Source organism: Poecile atricapillus, chromosome 2 (genome assembly GCF_030490865.1).
Source record: "Poecile atricapillus isolate bPoeAtr1 chromosome 2, bPoeAtr1.hap1, whole genome shotgun sequence".
NCBI classification, from domain to species: domain Eukaryota; kingdom Metazoa; phylum Chordata; class Aves; order Passeriformes; family Paridae; genus Poecile; species Poecile atricapillus.
Genome location: NC_081250.1, coordinates 66,540,266 through 66,562,483, shown reverse-complemented (window position 1 = coordinate 66,562,483; position 22,218 = coordinate 66,540,266). Strand labels below are relative to the sequence as shown.

Below are 22,218 nucleotides of genomic sequence, written 5' to 3'. Positions count from 1 at the left end.
AAAATGTAAATGTGGAAGCATCACTCCTCAAAAAAAGTGTGACTTCCAGTATCGTAGGTCTGATTATGATATTACAATGTTGCTTTGCTATGTGTGCATATATGAAAGTGATTAGTCAAGTTTCCACTGGCAAACTCTTGCTGTCCTCCTGCAGAAATTGGGGTGGATGCACAGGCCACTTGATAACTTTTTGTTGCCGTTATTGTTTAATTTTCTCTATTTGGAAGTACTACTTTACCCAGAATTGGGTTGAACCTATACACAGTTCATAAGAGTTTGATTCAGGCTAATGTTTTTGTTAAATATATATCGGTGGAGTCAGCAGAAGGAAATTAATTTCCCTTTTCATATGTGAATTGTTTCAAGAATTGTTTGCATCATCTGTTTCATGGAAATGTGTGAGGCACTAGCAGTAGAAATGTTTTTTTGGAAGGAGAGGGTGGTTTTGGACTAGCAGCAGACATTTTTGGCTGGAGGAATAGCAACTTGAAACTTCACTTACTGAAGAAACCTGTTCACAATTTTGTCTGTTTTTTTTTTTTTTTCCCCAGCGTTCCTGAAATAAACTTCCTGCAATTCTTTGCAGTGTGCAGGTGTCCAGACTCCCCTTTACTCATGGTCGCCTGTGAAACCCGTCAGGCAACTGAAGGCTGTACCTAAAATTCTGCTGGCAGTGCAGCACACTGCAGTGGCCTTGATATAGTTACGGTGGACACCTTGTGCAGCCACAGCTGTAGCATCCCCTCGTAGTCCGAACAACTGAGTATTGCGGTCCAGGAGTCTACACGTGTGGAGGACTGCCTGGAATAGAAAAAGGAAAGCTGCAGAGATTGTAAGCTGCTGCTTGATCCGTGTGGCTGTTGTGCCGAGGAACATCAAAACTTTGCTGGATGGATCCGACAGCTCGTTGCAAAGTAGAGGGTCAGTCTTGCTGGTTATTTGCAGTTACTAACCTTAGTGGATTTTAAATTTTTTTTTTGTTTCTTTTCCTTTTATATTTTTCTCTGTATGCCTAAGAGGATTGTGGCCTTGCAACCAGAATGCTCATGTTCAGGAAACTTAAAGCTGTTCCTACTGAAGGGCTTTGAAGATCAGCAGGCATTTCCTCCAGCATTTACAGCATTGTTGGAGGAAACATTCCCTGCAGAAGTCTTCAGGTCTATCCGCCCGACTTTGGTCATTTCTTACCTCACCAGCACATGGATTATGCTGTTTGCAGACTGTCTAAGCTGCACGATGACCTCCATGGATTCCTCATGAGCTTTTACAAGGCCAGGCCTGTGTACTTTGTAAAATCCTTTAGAAATGCCTGCTAGGCTTTTAAAGTCCCAGAGCATAGACTATACTAAAAGAACTCTGAAGGTCAGCAGCTGGATATGGTTGTGGATGAAGGGTGATTTTTTTTTGTGTGTGTGTATGTATGTATGCAGTTCTTGTTTTAAAAATACATATTTTTTCAAGTCAGATAGAAATACATTGTTCCTGAGAAGGCTTCTTGTACTTTTTGGTAAAGCTGAGGGACTTCTGAATTCCAAAAGAAATTGATGAACAAGATCCCTATGCCCTGTTGCAGTTTATGAAAATGAACAGATGCTGTTCCATTTTGTCAGTGTGCTGGAAGCACCTCCCACAGGTTGCTTGCACTGCGTGTACTTCAAAATAGAAAGAAAACTCAAACTGAAGGGTACCACTGGTGAATAGCTCTGCTGTTTAAAATTTTGCAAGTGGCTTTCCTGTGTGGATCTCAGCTTGGAGAGGCTTGCCAGCTCTATCTATTGCTGTAATTAATTTACCTAACTAAACCCAGAAAGAGGCTTTGTATTTCAGTATTTAGAGCTCTACAAACAAGCCCAAAGGCTACTGGCCAGCTGGTCTAAGCCAGTGGGTGTGCTCACAAAACTTGTGCCACCTTGTTCATAGGTGGTGGGAGAGAGCTATTTTTCTGAATGCTGGATTTCTCCTTCACCTGGATGAAGAAATAAACCTCAGTCTGAGAGATCTTTGGTACTTTGACATCTGTGGCAAATACATATCTAGAATAAGCACAGTAAAATACAGTTAGTTTGTACCTTTTAACTCTGGCTCACAATACCAGGAGAATGTCAGCTGATGGTTGTCTATGCTTAATATCACATGGAGATTATGGAGTTGGTTTATATCTGTTCCTAGTCCTTAGCACACTGTAGGAGTTGGTTGACTTGAGATCTGCTTGTACCTCTTGTGGTGGGGGGCAGATGTTGGCTTTGGCTTGTGGGCCTGCAGAGTCTGCTTGGCATGGAGATACAAGCTCAGGAGTGCTACCAGTTATCTTGCTCATGAAAAAGCTGTGTAGGCCCTTGGGATAGTGCAGTTGGAGGCTGACATTACCAGTGCCTTCTAGGGTGGATGGGAGAGGGAGAGCTGTGCAGCACACTTCTGAGTCTCTTTGCTCCAGCATATTTCTCTCTCTCTCTCCTTCCTGTGGTCTATGCTTTCCCTTCTGAAAATCTCAAGCTACAACTCCCTAATTTAAAAATCTGTTTCAGGTGGAAGGCATAGGAATATGATTTGTGTTTCTGAACTTTTTAAATTATCTTGGTTATAGATTGTTGTTGTTGTTGTTGTTGTTGTTTGGGAGGATGTGACAGGGGGAATAATTTCTGTGCTGGCCAGAAACAGAATACAGGAAGATATGATGTTAACAAGGTGGGGGAGAAAAGGAGGTGTTTGTTTAGAAAAAGCCTAGTCACTAAAGCCTGTGGGGCAGAGGAACCCTGCTGATAACACAGATGAAACAGTCTGCCTCTTTCCTAACTTTAGAGGAGTGGAGCTTTGTAATAAATGGCTGCTATGTGGCAGCTGTCTCCCAGCTTCGTGAGCCTGGCAGTAGTTAATCCTGTCAGCAAGTCATGCTCCCTGGAAAAGAGCAGTGAGAGGAGCTTCAAACTCTTGAATCATTCTATTTGCAAAATATTTGCATGTTGAATGTCTTTCTGCTTAAAACAAGTTTGGTAATTCGATGTAGGTTTCCATCTTTAAGTAACATTAAAGTGCAGCTGTGTTGGCTTTTAAATAAAATGTTAGAAACGTGCTGAGATACTACAATTCTTTTCTCTCTTTAAAAAAGTAATTTTAGTTTTGGAAGGTATATGTTCCAGAGTACAGAATGTACTGTGTAGAGAAGGGACACTGTGTTGCTATCCCTGTATCTTAAAAAATTACAGGTTGAACATTTGAGATCATGGTTATCCTTAAAAGCTTGAGGCTTTAAAATTAATCTGTTCACTTCAGTTTGCTTTTTGTATTTTGCTGAGCATGTAATGTGTCTGTTCTTTTTCCAAAAGTCAAAAAACTTCAATTTTGACTTAAAAAATTGAGATTTTGTGCAGTAATGTAGCACCATCAGATTTTACAGGCTCACGATAAAATCCTGATGGTTGACAACACTACCCTCCGGAAATGGGTTAAAATCCCTGTAATTTCTACTTTTCTTATTTTGCTGTGTTATCTTGTGAAGCATAAAATCTTTTGGCAAACTACCTGGTACAGTGCTCCAAGCAGAGAGTATGTTGGCATCTCCTGCAAAGCCAGTGTGGTTGGGCTGCAAAGGATGAGTTGGGAGCTCTGCAATAAGCAAACTGATGCTCTCCCCCTTGGGCTTGCCTGTGTTTGCTAGCATATGGATGCAGTTAGAGTGGTGAAACACCATGTGGAACATAGCTACTCCAAGAGGAGTTTTTTCATGGTCTAGCTTATCCTATTTTCAGAATGATTTTTGTAAAATTGCCTGTTGTGCATTTAGTTCCTCTGTGAAACTCTTCAAATACGCATCTTGGAGGAAGAGAATTGCAGCCAGAGCACTGCACAAGAAGCAGGGCACTAGCACAGGAGATTTTCTGTATCTTCCTCAATGTGATTCATCCTGCCTCTGTAATCCCTGCTGAACCTGTTGTGCACACACACACAGAGCTCTGACTACGTGTGAAGAGCAAGTGTGAGGGGATGAAATGTTTTCTTGTTTTTCCCTCCAGAGATTCGCGTTAAACCTTCACCTTGAGTGGTGGCTCTAAAGCTGCCCTTGGCTGAGCTGCTGGCCATCAGGGTGAGGGACAGAGATGGGGACAGGGATAGGCCCTCCCTCCCTCCCTCCTTCCCTCCCTCCCTCCCTCCTTCCCTCCCTCCCTCCCTCCCTCCCTCCCTCCCTCCCTCCCTCCCTCCCTCCCTCCCTCCCTCCCTCCCTCCCTCCCTCCCTCCCTCCCTCCCTCCCCACCTCCTTCCCTCCCTCCCTCCCTCCCTCCCTCCCTCCCTCCCTCCCTCCCTCCCTCCCTCCCTCCCTCCCTCCCTCCCTCCCTCCCTCCCTCCCTCCCTCCCTCCCCACCTCCCTCCCTCCCTCCCCACCTCCCTCCCTCCCTCCCCACCTCCCTCCCTCCCCACCTCCCTCCCTCCCTCCCCACCTCCCTCCCCACCTCCCTCCCTCCCTCCCCACCTCCCTCCCTCCCCAACAGCTGCAGGCACCAATTGCCAGGGAGCAGCCCAGCCGCATGGTTTCATGGCTTTCTTCCTCTTGTTACTAATGTGCCTTCTTGTTTCCGTGATGCTGTGAAGAGGAACAACCAGACGGATTGTCTCCTCTTGGGGTGGGTGCCCAGGCATCTGCACAGCCAGTTGGTATGGCACAGGAGCCCCTGTTTTTTCAGTGACACCAGGGGCTATTGATGGCAGGCTGGGGCTGTGCTGCTGCTGCTGCTGCACAGATGCTTGCTCTTGGCCCACCTTAAAAGGACAAGATATCCCGTGGTTTAGACTGGCCATATATTGTCGGGGATGTCAGCATCTCCGTCACAGCTACCCAGCTGAGCCCGGCATGCCCCTCCACCCTGCGTGCCTGCAGCGTCTCCTCAGTCAGAGCTGAGGGGTGCTGTAACTCAGAGCATTTGAAGGGGAGGTCTCTTTTCTTCTCTGTTACTCAGAAATGTTTTCCATCTGGCTCTCCCTACTGTGATGCATCTAGCTCACTCATTGGGCTCTGGGACAAGTATCTTAATTCCCTCAGCACAGTACTTGCTTAGGCACACAGGCGATGGGACCTTAACCTATAGCTCTCCCCACATTCCCTGCAGGGTTTTAAGTCAAGTGGGTTTGTCAGGGCAATATGAAAATGAAAAAAAAACCCAAGCAACAAAAACACAAAGCTACGTTTTGATTGTTTCCTCATTTTGCAATCCTTCATCTCCTCTTGCTTGTCTGAGATGGCAGCAGCAGGATATGAGATTTTGACCCCAGGGTTGTGCTTCCCCAGGATTGCTGGGGCTCCTCTCAGACAGGTGCATCTCCCTTTCCTCAGCCTGTTGAACATGGGAACAAGCATGGTGGGGTTGCCCACTGGTCCTTACGGCAGCTTCCCCCTGCCGTTCTGCTCTCTTGCCTCTTCCTGGGCTCCTTAGGGGCATGTGGGCAGTGTTTTTTGTAGGCGGTGTGATGCCACTTGCCTGACCTGTCCTGTCTTTGCAAGATACTTCCACCCCACATTCAGGGCCCACTCCCTTCAGTCTCTGGCTCTGCTTTGGACTCCCACCCTCTCCCACAGCGTGTTCCAAGGCTGTCCCCTTGCCCTCTGGGATGTAAGCCAGCCCTGGCCCAAGTGAGAGATGCAGCAACTGGACCAGGGAAGACTGACAGTGTGGGGAAAGACCCTGGGCCATGTCCCAAGGAGTGCTGCCCCACTGCAGCCAGTGCCAGCCCAGAGGAGACATGAAGGGACTTTCTCGGGTTGCCACTTCATCTAAGGCAAATAAACTGGAGTTAAAGCCAAGAAACACATCAACTTCCTGGAACTCTGCGAGCCATCCGCACAGCTGTCCCCACTCCCTGAACACATGCAAAGCAGAGCTTATAAGGACAGACAGTATTGCTTTTGTGTCCTTCCTCAGCCAGTGGGGAGGGGATGTGCTGGGTAAAGCCCAAGGCCTGTCTTGTTCCGTGTTCCCCCTGTGTTGCCGTGATTCCCAGTGACTGGGGGAAGCCAGATTCCCTTCCCACTGGCCTCCTCACAGCTGTGCAGGCAGGCAAGGATGAGGATGGAGGGGTGTTTGCAGTTGTCAACATGGGAAGGAACGAATGGATGTCTGCTTAGAGCCACTTGTTTTACTTTCCTATTGCCCTGATTTTATTTTGTTGCCTAAATGTGGCGTTCATGGTCCCAGGTTTGTTAAGCTGTCTTCAAATCTCAATATCCCTTTTGCTTGAGCAAGGTCTTGAAGATAACTGCAGTTTTGAGACAAAGGCTTCCTGGAGGGCCAGATGCTCGCCAACAAGCTGATAGAAACAGGAGAGATGAGGAGCAGCTCACAGATACATCTTTGGTCAGGGAAAAGAGTGCTAAGGTATTAGAAGTCTCAAAATTCATCATCAGCTGCTGATCCTAAAGGCAGCCATAGGTTATTTCAATTCTTGCAGTGCTGTGTGTTCTGTGTGGTACTGCTGTCCCCAGAAAGGGCACTGTTGGTCAGAACTCAGTGCAGGCTCAAATCAAACTCTATGAGGTGATTACCAAGTGTCCTGGGCTTTCCTGTTGGGAGTCAGGGGGCCGTCAGGTTTCACTTTTGGTCTTGGTGCCAGAGCGGCTTTTGTCTGAGTTCTAGCCTGGCACCACCACAGGCTCCTGCATGAGGGCTGTTCCCACAGCACACGGCTCTTGGGAAAGGTGCAAACATGGCTTCCCTCTTCAAGTTAGCAAATGGAGCACAGAGCCAAGAGGATGGGCATGAATTCATTTTGTATTAAGGTTGCCTAGTAGCTATGTGCATTGCATAAAGGTGAACTTCACCCAGGAAACCCCTGCTTTGCCCGTATGGTGTCTCATTGTTATATTAGTACAACTTCCATGTTTTAAGTGTATTGCACCAATGTAATGCCAGAGTATCACGGTGATTCAGAGTTGTTTGCTAAAGCCATTAGCTAAATTCAAATTCTGGTATGCTTTATGAAGAGAAGCTTCTGGTCATCTGAGCCAAAGTCCTAAGGAGCATTACTAGTCCATAAGTCACTAAAAAGGGATTTTCCAAAGCTACATAAAAACTAAATGTGCACATGTATCCCATCATGCTTGCAAGGAAATAAAACAGGAGGGGTAAATATGTTTGAATATTTAAAATTTAGCCTGTTAGGTGTTATAGCAACAGCATGCAAAATAGTCTGGAAATACAGGGATCATCTTGTTCTTGTTTAGTGCTTCTTCCCCTCCCACCAGAGGATTGTCCATAACTCAGTTTTAAGGCATGTCCATGAGCATGTGGTTCACTTGTTTATTCCATCTCTGGGTATATCTGTGTGTATACAAGTTAGACATATGGATGTTGTAGACTCACAGGGTTATTTCAAGAGGCAAAGTATTATACCTGCACTAACACAGGTAAAATGATTGTTTCACTAATAGCTCAGAAAAATTATAAAAAGAGTCTGTCTTTGCTGCTCAGAGAGTACCCTTCAGTAGATTTTACTCCCTTTGGTTGTTGTTTTTGTGTTTGGTTTTGGTTTTTTTTTAGAGGAAAATGTTATTTACAGGTGCAAGTTCCAAAGCTTTGGGGTAGCATTCTGTTACGTGAAGGAGCAGCCACCAGCTACTCCCATGCCACTCTCTTTCTTTGCTTGTCCTCCTTTCCCCATGAGCTGCTCTGCTCTGTACTGGTGCTCCAGCAGTGGTGATGGTGAGGTGACACTCCCAGTGTAATTTTCTGCTGCTGGGGTGCAGAGTCAGCACCCGTACTTCAGTAGCAAGGGCAGAGTTGGTATTAAAAAAGGTCAGTTGGGAAAACTTTGTTCATTTGGTTTTCCTTTGCCTTGAGGCAGTGCTTTGAATAGTGTTAGCCCTTTTTTCTTCCCACACGATGCTTTTTCACCCTTTTTCCTTCCCGCCAGCTTTGATGGAAAGTTATGTTCAAAAGGTAGTGCAGGTGATAGCATGGATCTCTTTTGGGGTGGGAGTGACCATTTGTGCTTGGGAGCATTGTCTTGTGCTCTGGGAGTGAAATCCGCTTCTCTGTGTAGAAGCTTAGTAGGAGACCAGTGCATCAGAAGCAGTTTGGAGTGCAGTGTAGCGATTCTTAGGTATTAAAATCTCAAGGGTAAACAGTAAACTTTGTTTATTCAAATACGATATCTCTCTTTGAAGTTCTGTTCTTGTCTAAATTTGTATACTAGCAGGTCTGGCCTTCATTTAAATGATCCTTGGGGTTTTTTCGTGCCACTTAGAAAAAAAACAGTGGGAAAGCCTTGACTAAGCTAATAGTGTTGCTAAGATGGAAATGATGAAGAAGGCTCAGGATTCCTGTTTGGACCTCATGGGAAAAAGTGGTTTGAAATGCGTGGTGGGTGGGGGCGCACATTCCTAAACCTGTCCTTTCTTTTCCCTGTTTCTTCTCCCCCACTGTGTTCTATACAAAATACTACAGTGTATTTAATGAAACCAATAAAACTATTTGGCCAAGAGTGTTAATCTTTCTGTGGCCCAATTAGTGCATGGTTTCTACTTTTAACGTTAATGTGGATATTTTTCGGAAGGCAGAACAATAGGCAGCTTTGTGCTGTGTGTACCAGGTTTTCCCCCTTCTTGACTGTATTGTGCATTTCTTCCTATCTATTCCAAAGGGAGAGCTCATGTGCAAAGACAGTGGAGCAATCTGGAACAGAGACTTGTACCAGCTCCCAGGGGCCAGGATGTGCTGCTCTGTGCTTTTGTAGCTGCCTCTCAGTTGCAAGTCAAGTGACTGTGACTATGAAGACTCATCATTTTTTCTTCTTTCTTCTTCCTTCTGCTGTGGCCTGTGTTCTCCTTTTTGCTTCATCCATGATGCTCTTCACCAGAAGGAGAAACAGCTGTAGCTGTTTAGAGTGGTCTTAAAACAAACAAACAAAAAACTCCAAATAAATACACATAAGCAAAGCAGGGGGAGTAACTGTTGATGGGCTCAGCTTTAACATACAGTGGAGTCACACTTTATCCCAAAGGAGGAAATAGGTCTAGCAAGTGTCTTCCTGTACAGACTGAATGGGAAGCAACAAGGGTTTTTTTTGTTGGTTTTTTGTTGTTGTTGTTTGTTTGTTTTTGTTTGATTTTTTGTTTGGTTTTTTTTCTGTAAGCTTTGCTTTTTCAGTGTCTCTCCCATTAGCTGGTCATGTGGGGCATTGGGGTGGACCTCTGTCAGAAGCAGGAGCTATAGGCCCCTCAGGGCTCTCTGTGGGATGGAAGTTGCCTGAGTTTCATGTTGCAACCTCATCAAGTGGAAGGAACATGTTCCTGCAGAAAAGACAGGTCTCTTGGTGTGGCCATGCAGAGAGGGTTGCATTGTCTCATTTGGTCCTGTCCCCCTACCATTTGTCAGTGCTCTTGCTTAGTCACTTGCTCTCTGCTTTTCCTCCTTTTCACACAGGATGAATGTGACACTGGGGGGTTTCTTCAAAGTAGAAGATGACTTGAATGCTTGTGACAGCTTCCCTGTTTCCTAGAGGCTTTGGTCCGATGTAAAATGCAACCTGAGGCTGCACTGTTTCTCAGCTTATTTCCTGTTTATCCTTTTTCCTGGAGGTCTTTGTTTTCTTTTGGGGAGAGGGAGGAAGGAGGCTCTATCAGCACAACCTCCAGGCTGGGGCATTTGGTGTGAGCTGGGTGGGTTTACAGTCTTGAAGGCAGTATGGCATCTGTGCTGGGTGCTGCCTGTCTGAATCCCTGAGTTTCATAGGTGCTGTGGAAGAAAATCCCAACACTTTCCCATTCTCAGTGATGAGTTTTTTTTTAAAGAGGAAAAAAAAAAAAACAGCCCAAAGTAAAAAAGAAAAAAAAAAAAAACAACTGCAAGAGAAATCTCTCAGTATGTTCCTGCCTAAAGGCACTCTGCCACGGGTTTTCCCACAGGAAGGAGTGATTTGGCCCAGCATTCTTATTGTTTTTATATCCTATTGCAAATAGAAAGTTATGCTTCTGAAATTGGTGTGTGCTGCTCATGCAGTTGTCTTTGTTTCAGTGGTGCATTTTTGTTTCATGCAAGAGAGTGGAAAATACACAGGTAAATAAAAGCATGCAGCAGCAGTTCAGTTGTGATCTCTAGACTGCTTTCAAAATTGGAAATTTTTAATGTGCAGAAAATGGTTTTAAGGACAAGATCTCTGACTACATATATTTGCTTGCCTTTGGAGGAAGATATTTGGATTCAGAAAAGAAAAACCATTGACTCATAGAAACTATGAAAGGTTGTGATAGTATAATACGTAGTTTTCCTCCTAAAAAAACCCAAAACAACAAAACAAGGGAGCAAGTTGACAGGTTTTTCTGAAACAGTAGAGTTTTTTAATGTGGATATATGCCTGACTGTTCAGCAGACTCTCTGTGCATTTCCCATTTTCAGTGTTGCTAAAAGCAACATTAGGAATTCTGACTTTAATTCTCTGGGAAGCTACTAAGCTGTCTTAAAGTTACCTTGGCAAACACGGGAGTCTTCACAGTTACATAATAGATGATTTTCTTCCAGGATGTATCAGTGGTGACATTAATGTGCTAGGTATCAACTGAAAGAGGAATGATATGTGTATTTTGGAAGGAATTGTGTATTTTGTTTGTTTAGGGGTTTTTTTGAGGGACTAAAGCACTTACTTTTTTAACAGAAATACCTTAAAATAGTTTAAACTGGTCCTTATTTTTGATACTGCTAAGCAGATAGAGCAAGCAGTTTTAGATTTAGGCCAGTCTTGAAAATAATTATGTTGCTTATTTTATTCAAAAGTAAGTCAACTACCAACTAAATGATGAAAATAAGAAGGGGCAGGGGGGAAAGAAATAATTAAGTTGTTCTTGAATGAGATGGACCTTTTTTAAAAACAAACAAAAATAACAGTAAAGTTACACAAAATAAAGCCAAATAAATAACTGGCTCCCATAATTACTGGAGAAAACACATTAGGATGGGTGCTTGGCCTCACCTTGGAGCAAGAAGTCCCTCTGTCACAGGGATCACTAGTATTTTCTTAACAGAAAAAAAAAAAAATTAGAGAAAAGTTATTCTGAGTTGTTCAGGTTAGTCTGTTTTTCTTGTTTTGATGGTGCAGGTGGAAAGCAGTGTTTGTTAAGAGGTTGGTTGATGTTTTCCTGGGCCTTACACTACCTGGGCTTAGTCAGGTCCCAGGTTTTGTCTCTAGACTGCAGTGGCTTGCTGTGCCAGATCATCTGTGTGCTGTTCCTTAGAAGGTTGGCAGCTAAATGTAGGAAGGTTGAATCTGGTGCTTTGTCTGGCATGGTGTGAAATGAGGAACCACTTGACACCAGGTGGGCCCTGTCTTTTTGCCTGCCTATTCTTGGGCGCTCCAAATTGTTGGCAGTTGGGGTAACATAGTCATTTATTGTTTTCAAATGCTGTTCAAACAGCATTTGAAGGTGTGTTGTGATGACTGATTTGCATGTTATTGAGATGTAATTTATTTTAAAAGCAAAAAACCCTCTTAACTGTGGTTTGAAGGCAATTGTCTGTTCTCTTGATAAAAGGATAACCTGTACTGCACTTACTGATTGTGATTAGTAAATCTGAGATGACGAAATATCCACAGTGTTTGTTTTCATAATGAAATAAACATTTTGCCTGTAAGGTTATAAAAGTGTATTTCTCCGTTAAAAACATATCAGTAGTTTTCCATATTACAAATAACCTTTTCCAGAGGCTATAGCCATGAGTGGTGTGGGCAGAGAACTCCTTTTTCTCGTGTGTTGATTGTTCCACATCATTTCTGAAAATGATGTTTAAGTGCCCTGTCATTCTCCAGAGAGAACAGGCACCCTTCCTTAAACCCCAATGATAGCATGATAAGTTTGTGGTTGCAGAAAGGGGTGTGGAGGAATTCTGTTGGAACATACAGTGGTTACTTACGTCTTCAACTCATGTGGGAACCTTGGGCAGTGGATGTGAGGAATGTGCCAGATGGTCCCAGAAACCTCTGTAGTAATTTCACCACTGCTAGAAGGATGAAGGTGGCCACCACAGATTCATGTATTGGAATAAATGTCAATCTTCCAAGAAGAGAAGAGGGGAGCAGTGTATGTATGAAATTGAATCTAAATTGAAACCTAAATTCTCTAGATGCAGAATATTCTTCCAACTTCTTAATCAAATGTCACTACTGTCAGTGATAAGCTAGTTTGCTCTCTCTTCCTCCAGTTTTTTGCTGGCTTAGTACTGCAGACCAAGCTGGTAGGGGTTTCTTTATTTGCCCAGTTTTGCCAGCGGCAGAAGCAGCAGCATCTCCCAGCCCAGTGCCTGGGCACTCATGAGAGTGGGCGCTTGGCTGCACTGGCACCACTGATGTGCTTCTGTCATCAGACCTATCTGTTAGTCAGGGGAACCCTCAAAATAAAGGGCTGTAGTCTTACTTTCCTAAAACGGCTTCCATAAAAGCTTACTCCCTTTCTCCTTTTTCTTTCTTTCTCAATGTAGTGCTGGAGGGTGCTGCTGAAGAAGAGGCCGAAGAGCCAGACGCAACTGTACATACTACACTAAGCGAGGAGACCAGCAACCCAGAAGAGGGCCACAGTCAATCAGGGGAGAAAGATGAAGGTAATTGGTTCAACTAGGTCTGTGATTCTGTAAATTAAGGCATTCATTTAAGAATCTAGAAGCATTTCTCACCCGTCCGTACACCTTATTTTGTGAAGAGTATAAGACACATTGAGCGGAAGCACTGGTGCATACATTTTTTTTTTCCCATCCCTAACTTTTATCTGTCTGAAAAGTATAAAACGGGTTGAACAGAAGCATGGGCATATAAATTCTCAACTACCACTGCAGGCTTCCAAACTAAGATTTTCTTGGCTCACAGTAACTTGGCGCCACATAACTTAGCCTCAAAAAACCACCTGTTTATAATCCTCAAACTTATGTTCCAAAGACGGTATTATGGAGAGATCAAATGTTCACAGATAAACGTGTTCCTCCTTGTTCACCCTCACATACTCCTCTGTTGAAGTGACAACTCACAACACACATTAAGTTTCTGTGCTTTCCACCAGAGGTGACAGAGCAGTAGACTTGCAGGGTTTTCCTGTTTGTTAGGGAAACTTACTGAGAGGGGAAAGGAGTGTTTAATTTGAAAGCATCTTCCTTTTCAAACTTGTAAAGAGGAAAATAGAAGGCCTTTCCTGTGTGGTGACATGTCCGTATGTTAAGAAACCAGAGATGAGATTTTAGGTGTATTTTAAGTTTGGTATCTGAGATAAGAGCATCCCTGCTACTTACAGCATGTGATGGAGAAGTTTGAACCTCAACAGCTTTAGCTGTGACCTTAGTCATGTATGTCACACATGTTCTCCATGGACTAGTATGGCTTGGTATACCAAAATCACATATGTGCCATCTGTGTCACTACAGAGGCAACAGGGGGAGATACAGGGTTTTGTTTTCGTTGGATTTTTGCTACTTTAGCTTATTCTGTGTACAGGGCTGGCTTAAACCATGCTTAAAAGATAACCCAGTACCCTACACGGTGTTACTAAGGCCTTAATTGTGCAGTCCTGTTTAAAACATGCGCCTGCTTGAATGATTGTGCTTGCCAGAGTGTGTATTCATCAGTACTGCTTTACTAGTTCATGGTGATCACAGGGTACCACAAATACCATTTCATAGCAAGAGAGCATAAAGTAAATCTTTCTATAAGCTCCATATTGGATTAAGGTTGAAAATTAAGAATATGGGAATGTCCTATGAGAAAAATGTACACTTTGTCCTATGCATTCCGATATGAGAAGCTTGTCCTGTTACAAGAACTCCAGTTATGGCCTGTTGCCTCTGCTCCATGATGATCCAGCAGAGTGTGGTGTGAATTACAGGCAGCTGAAAATACTGTGTGTTGTTTGGGTTTTTTTAAGATGGCCTAGGAACTCCTATGTGTGTTTTTGTTTTTAATTCCAGAGAAGCAGCTGGAAAGCTTAAACAGCTATAAGGTATCACCAAGTTCACCAAACAGTTTGGACGGAGCAGACTTGTCCTCCATTGACGCCATGATGTCAGCAGTGATGAATGTGGGGAAGATTGCTGAAAATGGTGGGAATTCTCAAAATGTCAAGTCCCCCTCAAAGTCTCCTGCACCAAATCGGATTGGCAGGAGGAACCAGGTATGTAAACTTAAATGTAGGGAGGGCAAAGGGGAGACAAGCAGCTGCCTGGGAAGTGATAAGATGTGATTTATGTTTGTTTGATTGTTTTACGTTTTTTCCCCATACCAGTTGTTTCTTGCCTCTGCCATTGTTCCTCTATATTTTGTGGTATCTCTGCAGACCATAACTTAGAAAACTGGGTCTGCTTGCTTGGATTGACATGTAAAACATTTGAGCACAAGCTCTGGTGCCATGCAATGTGAGCTGGTCTAGCAGATGCCTCTAGCAGCAACAAAGTCACCAAAGAATTGCCATTTTGTCTTGCTGCATCCTTTCTCCAGGCTCTTGCATTCACATAATCTCATGAGAAGTGCCCCACAGAAGATTCAAGTGATTTATAATTAAAAGTGGTTCTGGAACAAAACATTAATCAGGATACTCAGTTCATATGTGTAGTGTAAGGTGCCCTTAACTTCCTTATTAATAAAAGAAATATTGCAGAATGCCTTGTATTAATTTTGCAGAGTAAATATATGTAGTTTTTATCAGGGTTTTTCCATTTACCAGTTGATGGCACCAGCTGATAGCAGTATTGATTTAAACAAGTGAAAAGAGAGAGTCATATCAGTTAAGCTGTAGTTATTTATATCTGTGTTTTTCTCCTGCTGGGCCAAGCTCCAAAGAAGGTGCTGCAGAATATCAAGAAAACCCCCAAATCCTTGTGGTCATTTGACTTAGAGCTTGAGGTGAAGCACAGAGATTTTGTAAATGAATCGAGATGTAACAGGGACCAGAAAGGTTGAGAGGCATGTCTCATGTGATGTTCCTATAGTAGTTTATTAATAGCTTGCTGAGTAGCTGCCCAGTTGCCAGACTTGTGACTTGTCTTGGATTTTTTAGCATGAAAGGAGTTAAAAGCCATTAGCTGTAAATGGACATCCTTAAATGAGGAATGGGCAGTATACAGACAGCTGTGTTTGTGGGATTCTCCTGTCTAACACCTGGCTCTAAGGTTTATTTACAATGTTCTCACTTAGAGGGCTGCCCTGGTTCCTTGATTTCATCATGTGAAGTGAGGCACTGGAGTCCAGACCAGTCTCAGGGCAGTGCTGTTACACAGCTGTCCACCGGTACAGCATGTGGTCTGGCTTCAGGGAAGTTTATTAGTGTTGGTGACCTTTATTCCACCTGGTATTTCAGTGGGCATCGAATCAAAGGAAGCTCTAGAGTAAATGTGACAGGATTAAGAGGGATTCTTACAGCATAAAAATAAACAAATACATTGAAAACGTAGTAAATAGCCTATTTGTCTTTAGGCTGAAAGATTGTTAAGGCCATAGGGGCAAATGGCTGCATTACTGAGAAAATAGAAGTGAGATGTGAAATACTAAGTGGGTATCAGTCTTATTAGCAGGCTCTAATACACCTAATTTCCACTTTCAGCATAGCAGAATGAAAGCAATGAATTGTTTTAGTGTGTAGCAGTGCAGGGATCTCAGATTCTGGTCAGAATATGCCCCTTATTATAATTTCAAGGATAATAACAGCTGATTTTCTGGGCCTGACTACTGTTTCCCTTGAGTTGGCAGCGAAACATTTTGCCCTGAACCTTTGTCCCAAAGTCTATGGTTCTCTTTATAATGCTGACTTTATCTTGGCTGCTGTCTACCCATAGTCTAATAAGCATGTTTTCACATAAGCCTTGTATGTATTTTAACTTCTCATTTGCTTTGCTCTTGAAGAAAATAAAAAGTGTGACAGAGGTGATTTTTTGGGCTGGAGAAAGACAGGCTTAAAGCACAACTCCAAAGGCATTTACCATCAGTTGAATGCAGAGCAGTTGTGCCAGGTTGACTTACTAAAGGGAGAGTAGCTGACAAATGAGCTGCTAATTTTATCTTTCAGTTCAAGAATTGTGTTTTCACCATCTTGGCTCTGTGGGATAGCTGAGTGTTGTGTTTTAAATTGGTGAATGGGGGTACTCTTACAGTGGGGATGCTAATGTTTTTGGTCTGGATTGGGTTAGTCAACGGATTTGCTTGAGCTGTGTTACGGTATGCAGCATGTAGCCTGTCTGACCACTGGAGAAAGTTTGGGTTTTAGTTAATAATAAACCCTAGATTCAATACTAATCTGCTGTGGCTGAGCTATAGTGTGTTTCTGATCTTTGCTTCAAGGTGAACCAGTAATTACTCTATCTTCTGTTAATTTGCTGATTTGCAGAGAAGGCAGTCTGGAAAGCAGGCTTTGGAATCATCAACTGGATCATGTAGAACTGCAGCACTCGTTTAAAGAGAAGGGGGGCAAAAAGCCAGTAGTGGGTTGATAATTTTGCAGAAATAGCCTAGGGATTAAACATCATCTAAACTGTCAGCATGTATGCAGGGATTTTCCTCACAGCACAGTGTGTTTGTTCTCTGTCTTGAGCCAGGTTTTAACAGGGTGCAGTATAATTGGAGCTGAACATTACTCCACGGTCAGGTTGCGTATAGTAAAATTAAAGTTGTATAAGTAGGATGGAATGAATGTTTGTGAATTACATGTTTGTATATAAAAAATGGGGGAAGGGCACTGAGGTAAGGCATTTTAATTTTCTTTGAGTGTTCAGACTTCATAATGGCAGCCTTTCTTGCTTTCTTTCTAATGTTTTGCAAGTGCTAGTACATTAGATCTTGGCCTGTATGTGTGGCCTGCAGTGATTACCTTTGGGATGTAGAGGCTAAAATATAGTTGGAAAAACATGTACAAGCAAAAGAGTGGGGAGAAGTGGGAGAGCCTAATCCTTTCATTTTAGAAACAAAGTCTCAAGACTCATTTTCTTCTGGCAAAATGGTAAAATAGCTCTTCATCCATGTCCACAAGTCGCAGAAGCTTTTCCAAAATTATTATGGCCCTGTTTTTGAAAACAAAGTGCAACACAGGGACTCTCTAGAATGGTTCCCCAAATCATGCAGGAGGGGATATTGCTTTATTGAGACATAAAAAAATAAGTTTTCTAACACTTTGTCAGTGTCTTGCCATCCTAATGTGCCAGAGACTTTGTCACACAGACTTGGGTTAACCATTCTCAATGTTCTTTGTGAATGCTTGTGTCTGACAACCTGGAAATGGTTGCTTCTGAGTTTATGAGTTTGGAATATCACTGGGGGAAGAGAATTGTACAGAGAGAGGAAATGCGTAGACACACTCATACCCATTTACTTGCAGCTAAAGAGCTGCTGAGAATGGATTCTGCTTTTTGCTTGTTTTCAAGCTTTTACTAATGATACTTAAGACAGCCAGCAAAGAACTTCAGTAGAAAATAACACTTGGCATAAAAAATACACTTTCCCATTGGTCATGCAGAGATGTTTTTTGTCTTGTCACTGGAGGTGTGCATCATTCTAATGGAAAACTGAGTTTAATTTTGAGTGCCAAATCATCTTCCTTTTAATATATAGGCATTGGTGCATAAGCCATGCCTGGCTTCCTGGTGAGGCTGTGAAAATGCCCTTCACATCATCCAGTAGCCATCCTTGTGGACAAATTGAGGCAAACAGCTTTGGTTCCTGCAAGAGTGCCATTTCATCCTTGGCTGGAACAGTGGTGGCTTTGCTCAGTGTCTCAAGGGCATACTTAAATCAGGTTGAGCTCTCTTGGTTGACTGCATTGTTTGTGCTTGTGGTTTGACCGTGGTTCCTCCTGATTCTCACCTGGGCGGAGAATGATGGGGTTCATAATGTGTTCTTTTGGAGTCACGTACATTCCTGCATTGTCACCTCTTTCTTGCTATGATCTCATCAGATCTTGCAAGCTTCAGAAGGGTGGGGCCTGGCTGGTGTGCCTGGATGGGATGCTTCCAGCAGAAACACAGGATGCTAAAGGAAATGGTGCTGGTGATTCAGTAAATGCCACTCTTCCTTCTGAGTCAGCCATGGAGCAGAACATACAGCCCTTACAGAAGGGCACCAAGATAGTGCCTTGCTGTCAAAATGGGGTGGAAAATCTGAAGTTCTGACAACTTGTGCTATTAAAAATCTTTGGGAAGAATAATGATGTTTTCCCATATATTCTGACGGTGTTCCAGGAATTACTTTCTGGTCAGCTAAATTCCTCCTGGCAGTTTGAGCTCCTTGCAATTGCCTTCACTTCCTTTCCTAAACTGCTACTGCTGAGTGTCTGTGTGCTGTTAAAACAGCTGCTGTACTTCTGTGGTAGTTGAAAAGGCCTGTTTACAAATTCAGAAGTTTCTGAAACTTGCTTGAGGGATCTATCAGATGATAAATGTATAAATGCAAGTTATTCTGTTAGCAGTGGTCTTTTGTACTTGGGTTGGATTATGTTTTTCCACCCTCATCACTGACAGCTTTCTAGTCCTTTTACATTGATATTCCTTCTGATTGTTTTGTTATCTTTTGTCCACAGGAAACAAAAGAAGAGAAGTCTTCCTATACCTGTCCTCTGTGTGAAAAGATTTGCACTACACAGCACCAGCTAACTATGCACATTCGTCAGGTATGCACACAACCAGCTCTTGATTTCTTACTTTTATTAAGAGTGTTTCATCTGCCAAGTTGCGTTTTGCAGTGGTGAAAAACAATTCCATGTGTAAGCCAATGAAATGCTTCCATTGTTTTGCTTTTATTTTTGCCTTCCCTTGCATTTTCTTCAAAAAGCACACCCCACAAACCTAACCCTGAGGTGGGTAGTTTTCCTCCCTTCCTTGCCTGGCACTCCACCCCCCACCCAGTGGCTCAAACAAGGATGTGTGTCCTGTTCTGCATAGCTTAAGGTATCCTAAAGATCCGGAAAACCACTTCCATCATGAGGCCTAAGTCCTGTTTCATTATCCTGTTTGAGTACAGATCTTTTTACTGGTCATGCAAATTAAGAAGCAGGAAGACATAATTTTTTTTAATCAACTCAGTGTAGAAGAGCCTCTACATATCTTTCACAGGATATAGCAGTTTTGGGAGGCTTTTTTTTTTTCTTCTTCTTCTTCTTCACTGGATAATGCACTTTTTTGTCAGCTACAGGCCTGTTCTTGCTCCTCCTGAAATATATGCATACTTAATAAGGAGGTTTGCCCTTTTGTCTAGCAGAAGGTTCTGCTTTGGATGCTAAGGTGTGGTTGATGACTGGCTTCACTAGATACTTACTATTTCAGTTTTTCCTCCTGTACTGTAATTGTTACTTAATTTTTTTTTTCTTACTCTCCTGGAGTTTTCTGGGGGGGCTTTTTGCATATGAAGAAATCTTCAAGCCTCTGAATGCAAGTAAGAAAGAGTGGTACATCTAGCACAGTAGCTAATGGCCATAACTTGACCTTGTAATGCATTCTTATGGAAATAGAAGTCTGCGTGTACACTCAGAAGCAGTTTAGTTTTATTGTCTTACTATGCAGTAAGTTTAAAATAAATATCTTTAAAGAGTATTTGTTTTTAAGTGTCCATCTTCTGCTGTGAAGTTCATAATTCCATACTCTTTCCTTACCGCTCATACAACCCCAAACCACTGCACAGTTTAAAGTATCCCAGGGTACCATTTGTCTGATGGGTTGTTGCTGAGTCCCTCTGTATCCTATTTTGCTGCAGACCCAGCAGAAATGCTGCATTGCAGGCTGTATGAACAGTTTCTTGTGCTCCTGGTGCATTAAGGGGTTAAAGATGAGGGGGGAGGAGGGGGGCTGGAGTTGAGGGAGGAGGGCTGGGGAGGAGAGGTATCTACAGGGCACACCTTCTTATAAGGTATTGTGCCAAGAGGCTCTTTAGAGCTGCTTAATATAAGATGTTTATAGTTCTTGCTGATATTTTACTGGCACTTCAGAAGGGGCGTTCAATGAAAAAAAAATCATTGCTTTCTCCAGCATAACACTGACACTGGAGGGACAGACCATTCCTGCAGCATCTGTGGAAAGTCTCTGAGCTCAGCGAGCTCCCTTGATCGCCACATGCTGGTGCACTCAGGTGAAAGGCCTTATAAATGTTCAGTATGTGGACAGTCCTTCACCACCAATGGAAACATGCACAGGTGAGTGCTGATCGTGCCCCAGGAGTTTGGAAAGGATTACAGCATAGGGGGCTGTTTTGTTTCCTTGGAGGGACTAGCAAGCTGACTAATGACACTTGGGAAAGAAATAAGGAGTATCTGTGACCTACAAATGTGACATAACACACACTACAGCTACTAGGATGCTTAAGCAGTGGGAGGAAATCAGAATTGAGAAAGATCTTCTAGCTTTCTTTAAGTATTATCAAGAGTTGTTACAGCTTTTTTATTTTTTTTTTCAGTAGTAGTAGTAGTATGACAAATGGATTTTTCTCAGGGGATAAAAATATATAGCCAAGCTATATAGGAGCTTCTAATTTCATAGCTTCAGAGTCATGGATTCATCTGGGGTTTTGTTGGTGTTAAGTACTTAGGTATTCAAGTGCCATCACGAAGATGCCTCTTCAGTATTGTTTTTAAATACATACATCAATATTTGTTTGCACTACAGATGACTTACTGCACTATAGGTCTGGCAAATTCTCTGCAGCTCAGATTTTCAAATGCAGTTTCCCTTGTAGGGATGTTACAATATGTACAGTAGTCAACTGAGGAAACAAAACGTTAAAGCACATGGATTTTCCTTCTTCTCTCTCATCCCTTGATTAACTATTCATTTATTTGCATGGGTGGAACATCTCAGAACTGATTTAGACTTCATGGATTCCCACATAGCTTTAGTCCCCATATCAAAGAGTTTACAACCTACAAAGAAACTGTAAGATGGGTGGAGGAAAAAAATATTGCTTACAAGCAAAAGGTTTTAACTGTGACAGAAGCGGTAGTTACCAACTGGTTCTGTGTGGAATGGAAGATGTCTTGTTTCCTTGATTATTACCAATAATTTTCCAAGCAGTGTGCTAGAAGTGGAATGAAGGGGTGATTTTGATGACAGTAGGAAAGATAACATAATCCTGCACAACAGGAGCAGTACCTGCTAGCAGTGTTACCTTTTCTGTATGATTTTGCTCACATTAAACCTTTGGGTGAAAAGAGAGGGAATGCAGTTTTGTAATTCCATATTTATTTAATTTACAATTGATTGGAATTGGGGAGATGTGGCAAGATAGATAAAAAATAAGAAGGGAAAACCACAAAGAGATACTGGCCTTGGGCACTGAATAAATCACACATCTGACTCATCTGACCAGAGGTGTTGTGAGCCACGTTTGCCAGGTCGGGTCATTACTCTGTCTGACGTGTGGAAGGCAGGGCCACTGCTGAGTTGCAACTGATGCCACTGTCAGTATCCAAGGGTGACTTCCAGTGGTGGAAGTCTGGGATGGTCAGTCACTTGTGTCTGGGCGGCTTGCTGAACGACTGCTTGTGTGGTTTATTTGGGTTTTGGTCACTGGGCATCTCTTACACTCCCTTAGAAGCAGGAAAGGGAGGCTTCCCCTGAAACTTGACTCCAGACCTATGAGACATTGATGTAGTCAACTTTGCTTATGCAGGTTTCCCTGTATATCAGCTCTTACTGTAGCAAATTTATAGCCAGAATTGCCAGACTCAGTGACTTGCCCAAAAGAAGTAGAGATCAGAACCTTCTGATGAGAAGATAGTTTGGTTTTAATTTTTTCTCTTAATAAGATGATGCCTGAAATTACCAGGATGGAGTGCTGTATTTACTGACAGCACTAAGAAGGACCTAAGTTCAGGCAAGGGAAATCTTGATATTAAAAGTTTTCTTGTCTGATAGGTCCCTGTTGGTTCTGTCAAGCTCCTTCCTTCTGCAGCAGCAGAAGGCTGTTCCTGAGCTTGGTATCTCTGCAGTGAGTGACTCCAGACCCATGACAAGCAAAATTCTGAGCACACTGAAATGTGCTGGTTCTGCTAAAGGAGAGTTGTGGTTGTCAGACTGTGCCTTCTGGTCTTTCTCAGTGAATAACCTTTTCTTGTTGCTATAACTGACTATAATGCTGGATCTTGTTGCTGAGGGAAAGCATGAATGTGCAAGTAGGCAGATGAGGATAAATGCAAAGTGAAATCAAATTTTTTATCTGGTGCTATGGCATACTCACAAGGAAGATGTTCATTTTGCCCACCAGTACCTCCTTCTGAAACAGGTATTTCTGGTCTAAGAT

At 42.9% G+C, this 22,218-nt stretch overlaps 1 protein-coding gene across 7 annotated transcripts in view; it reads left to right on the top strand.

Moving 5' to 3' along the window:
* Positions 1–22,218, top strand: part of RREB1 (ras responsive element binding protein 1) — a 122,062-nt gene that overhangs the window by 44,412 nt on the left and 55,432 nt on the right. For 5 of the 7 annotated variants that reach the window (XM_058832489.1, XM_058832492.1, XM_058832494.1 and 2 more), the window contains exons 2-5: positions 12,453–12,572; positions 13,923–14,125; positions 18,512–18,601; positions 19,953–20,116. In XM_058832489.1, coding sequence (XP_058688472.1) covers positions 12,453–12,572; positions 13,923–14,125; positions 18,512–18,601; positions 19,953–20,116 — 577 coding nt within the window. Of the gene's footprint in view, positions 1–551; positions 922–12,452; positions 12,573–13,922; positions 14,126–18,511; positions 18,602–19,952; positions 20,117–22,218 lie in introns of all 7 variants that reach the window. The other 2 variants (XM_058832491.1, XM_058832490.1) reach the window with 1 other exon arrangement.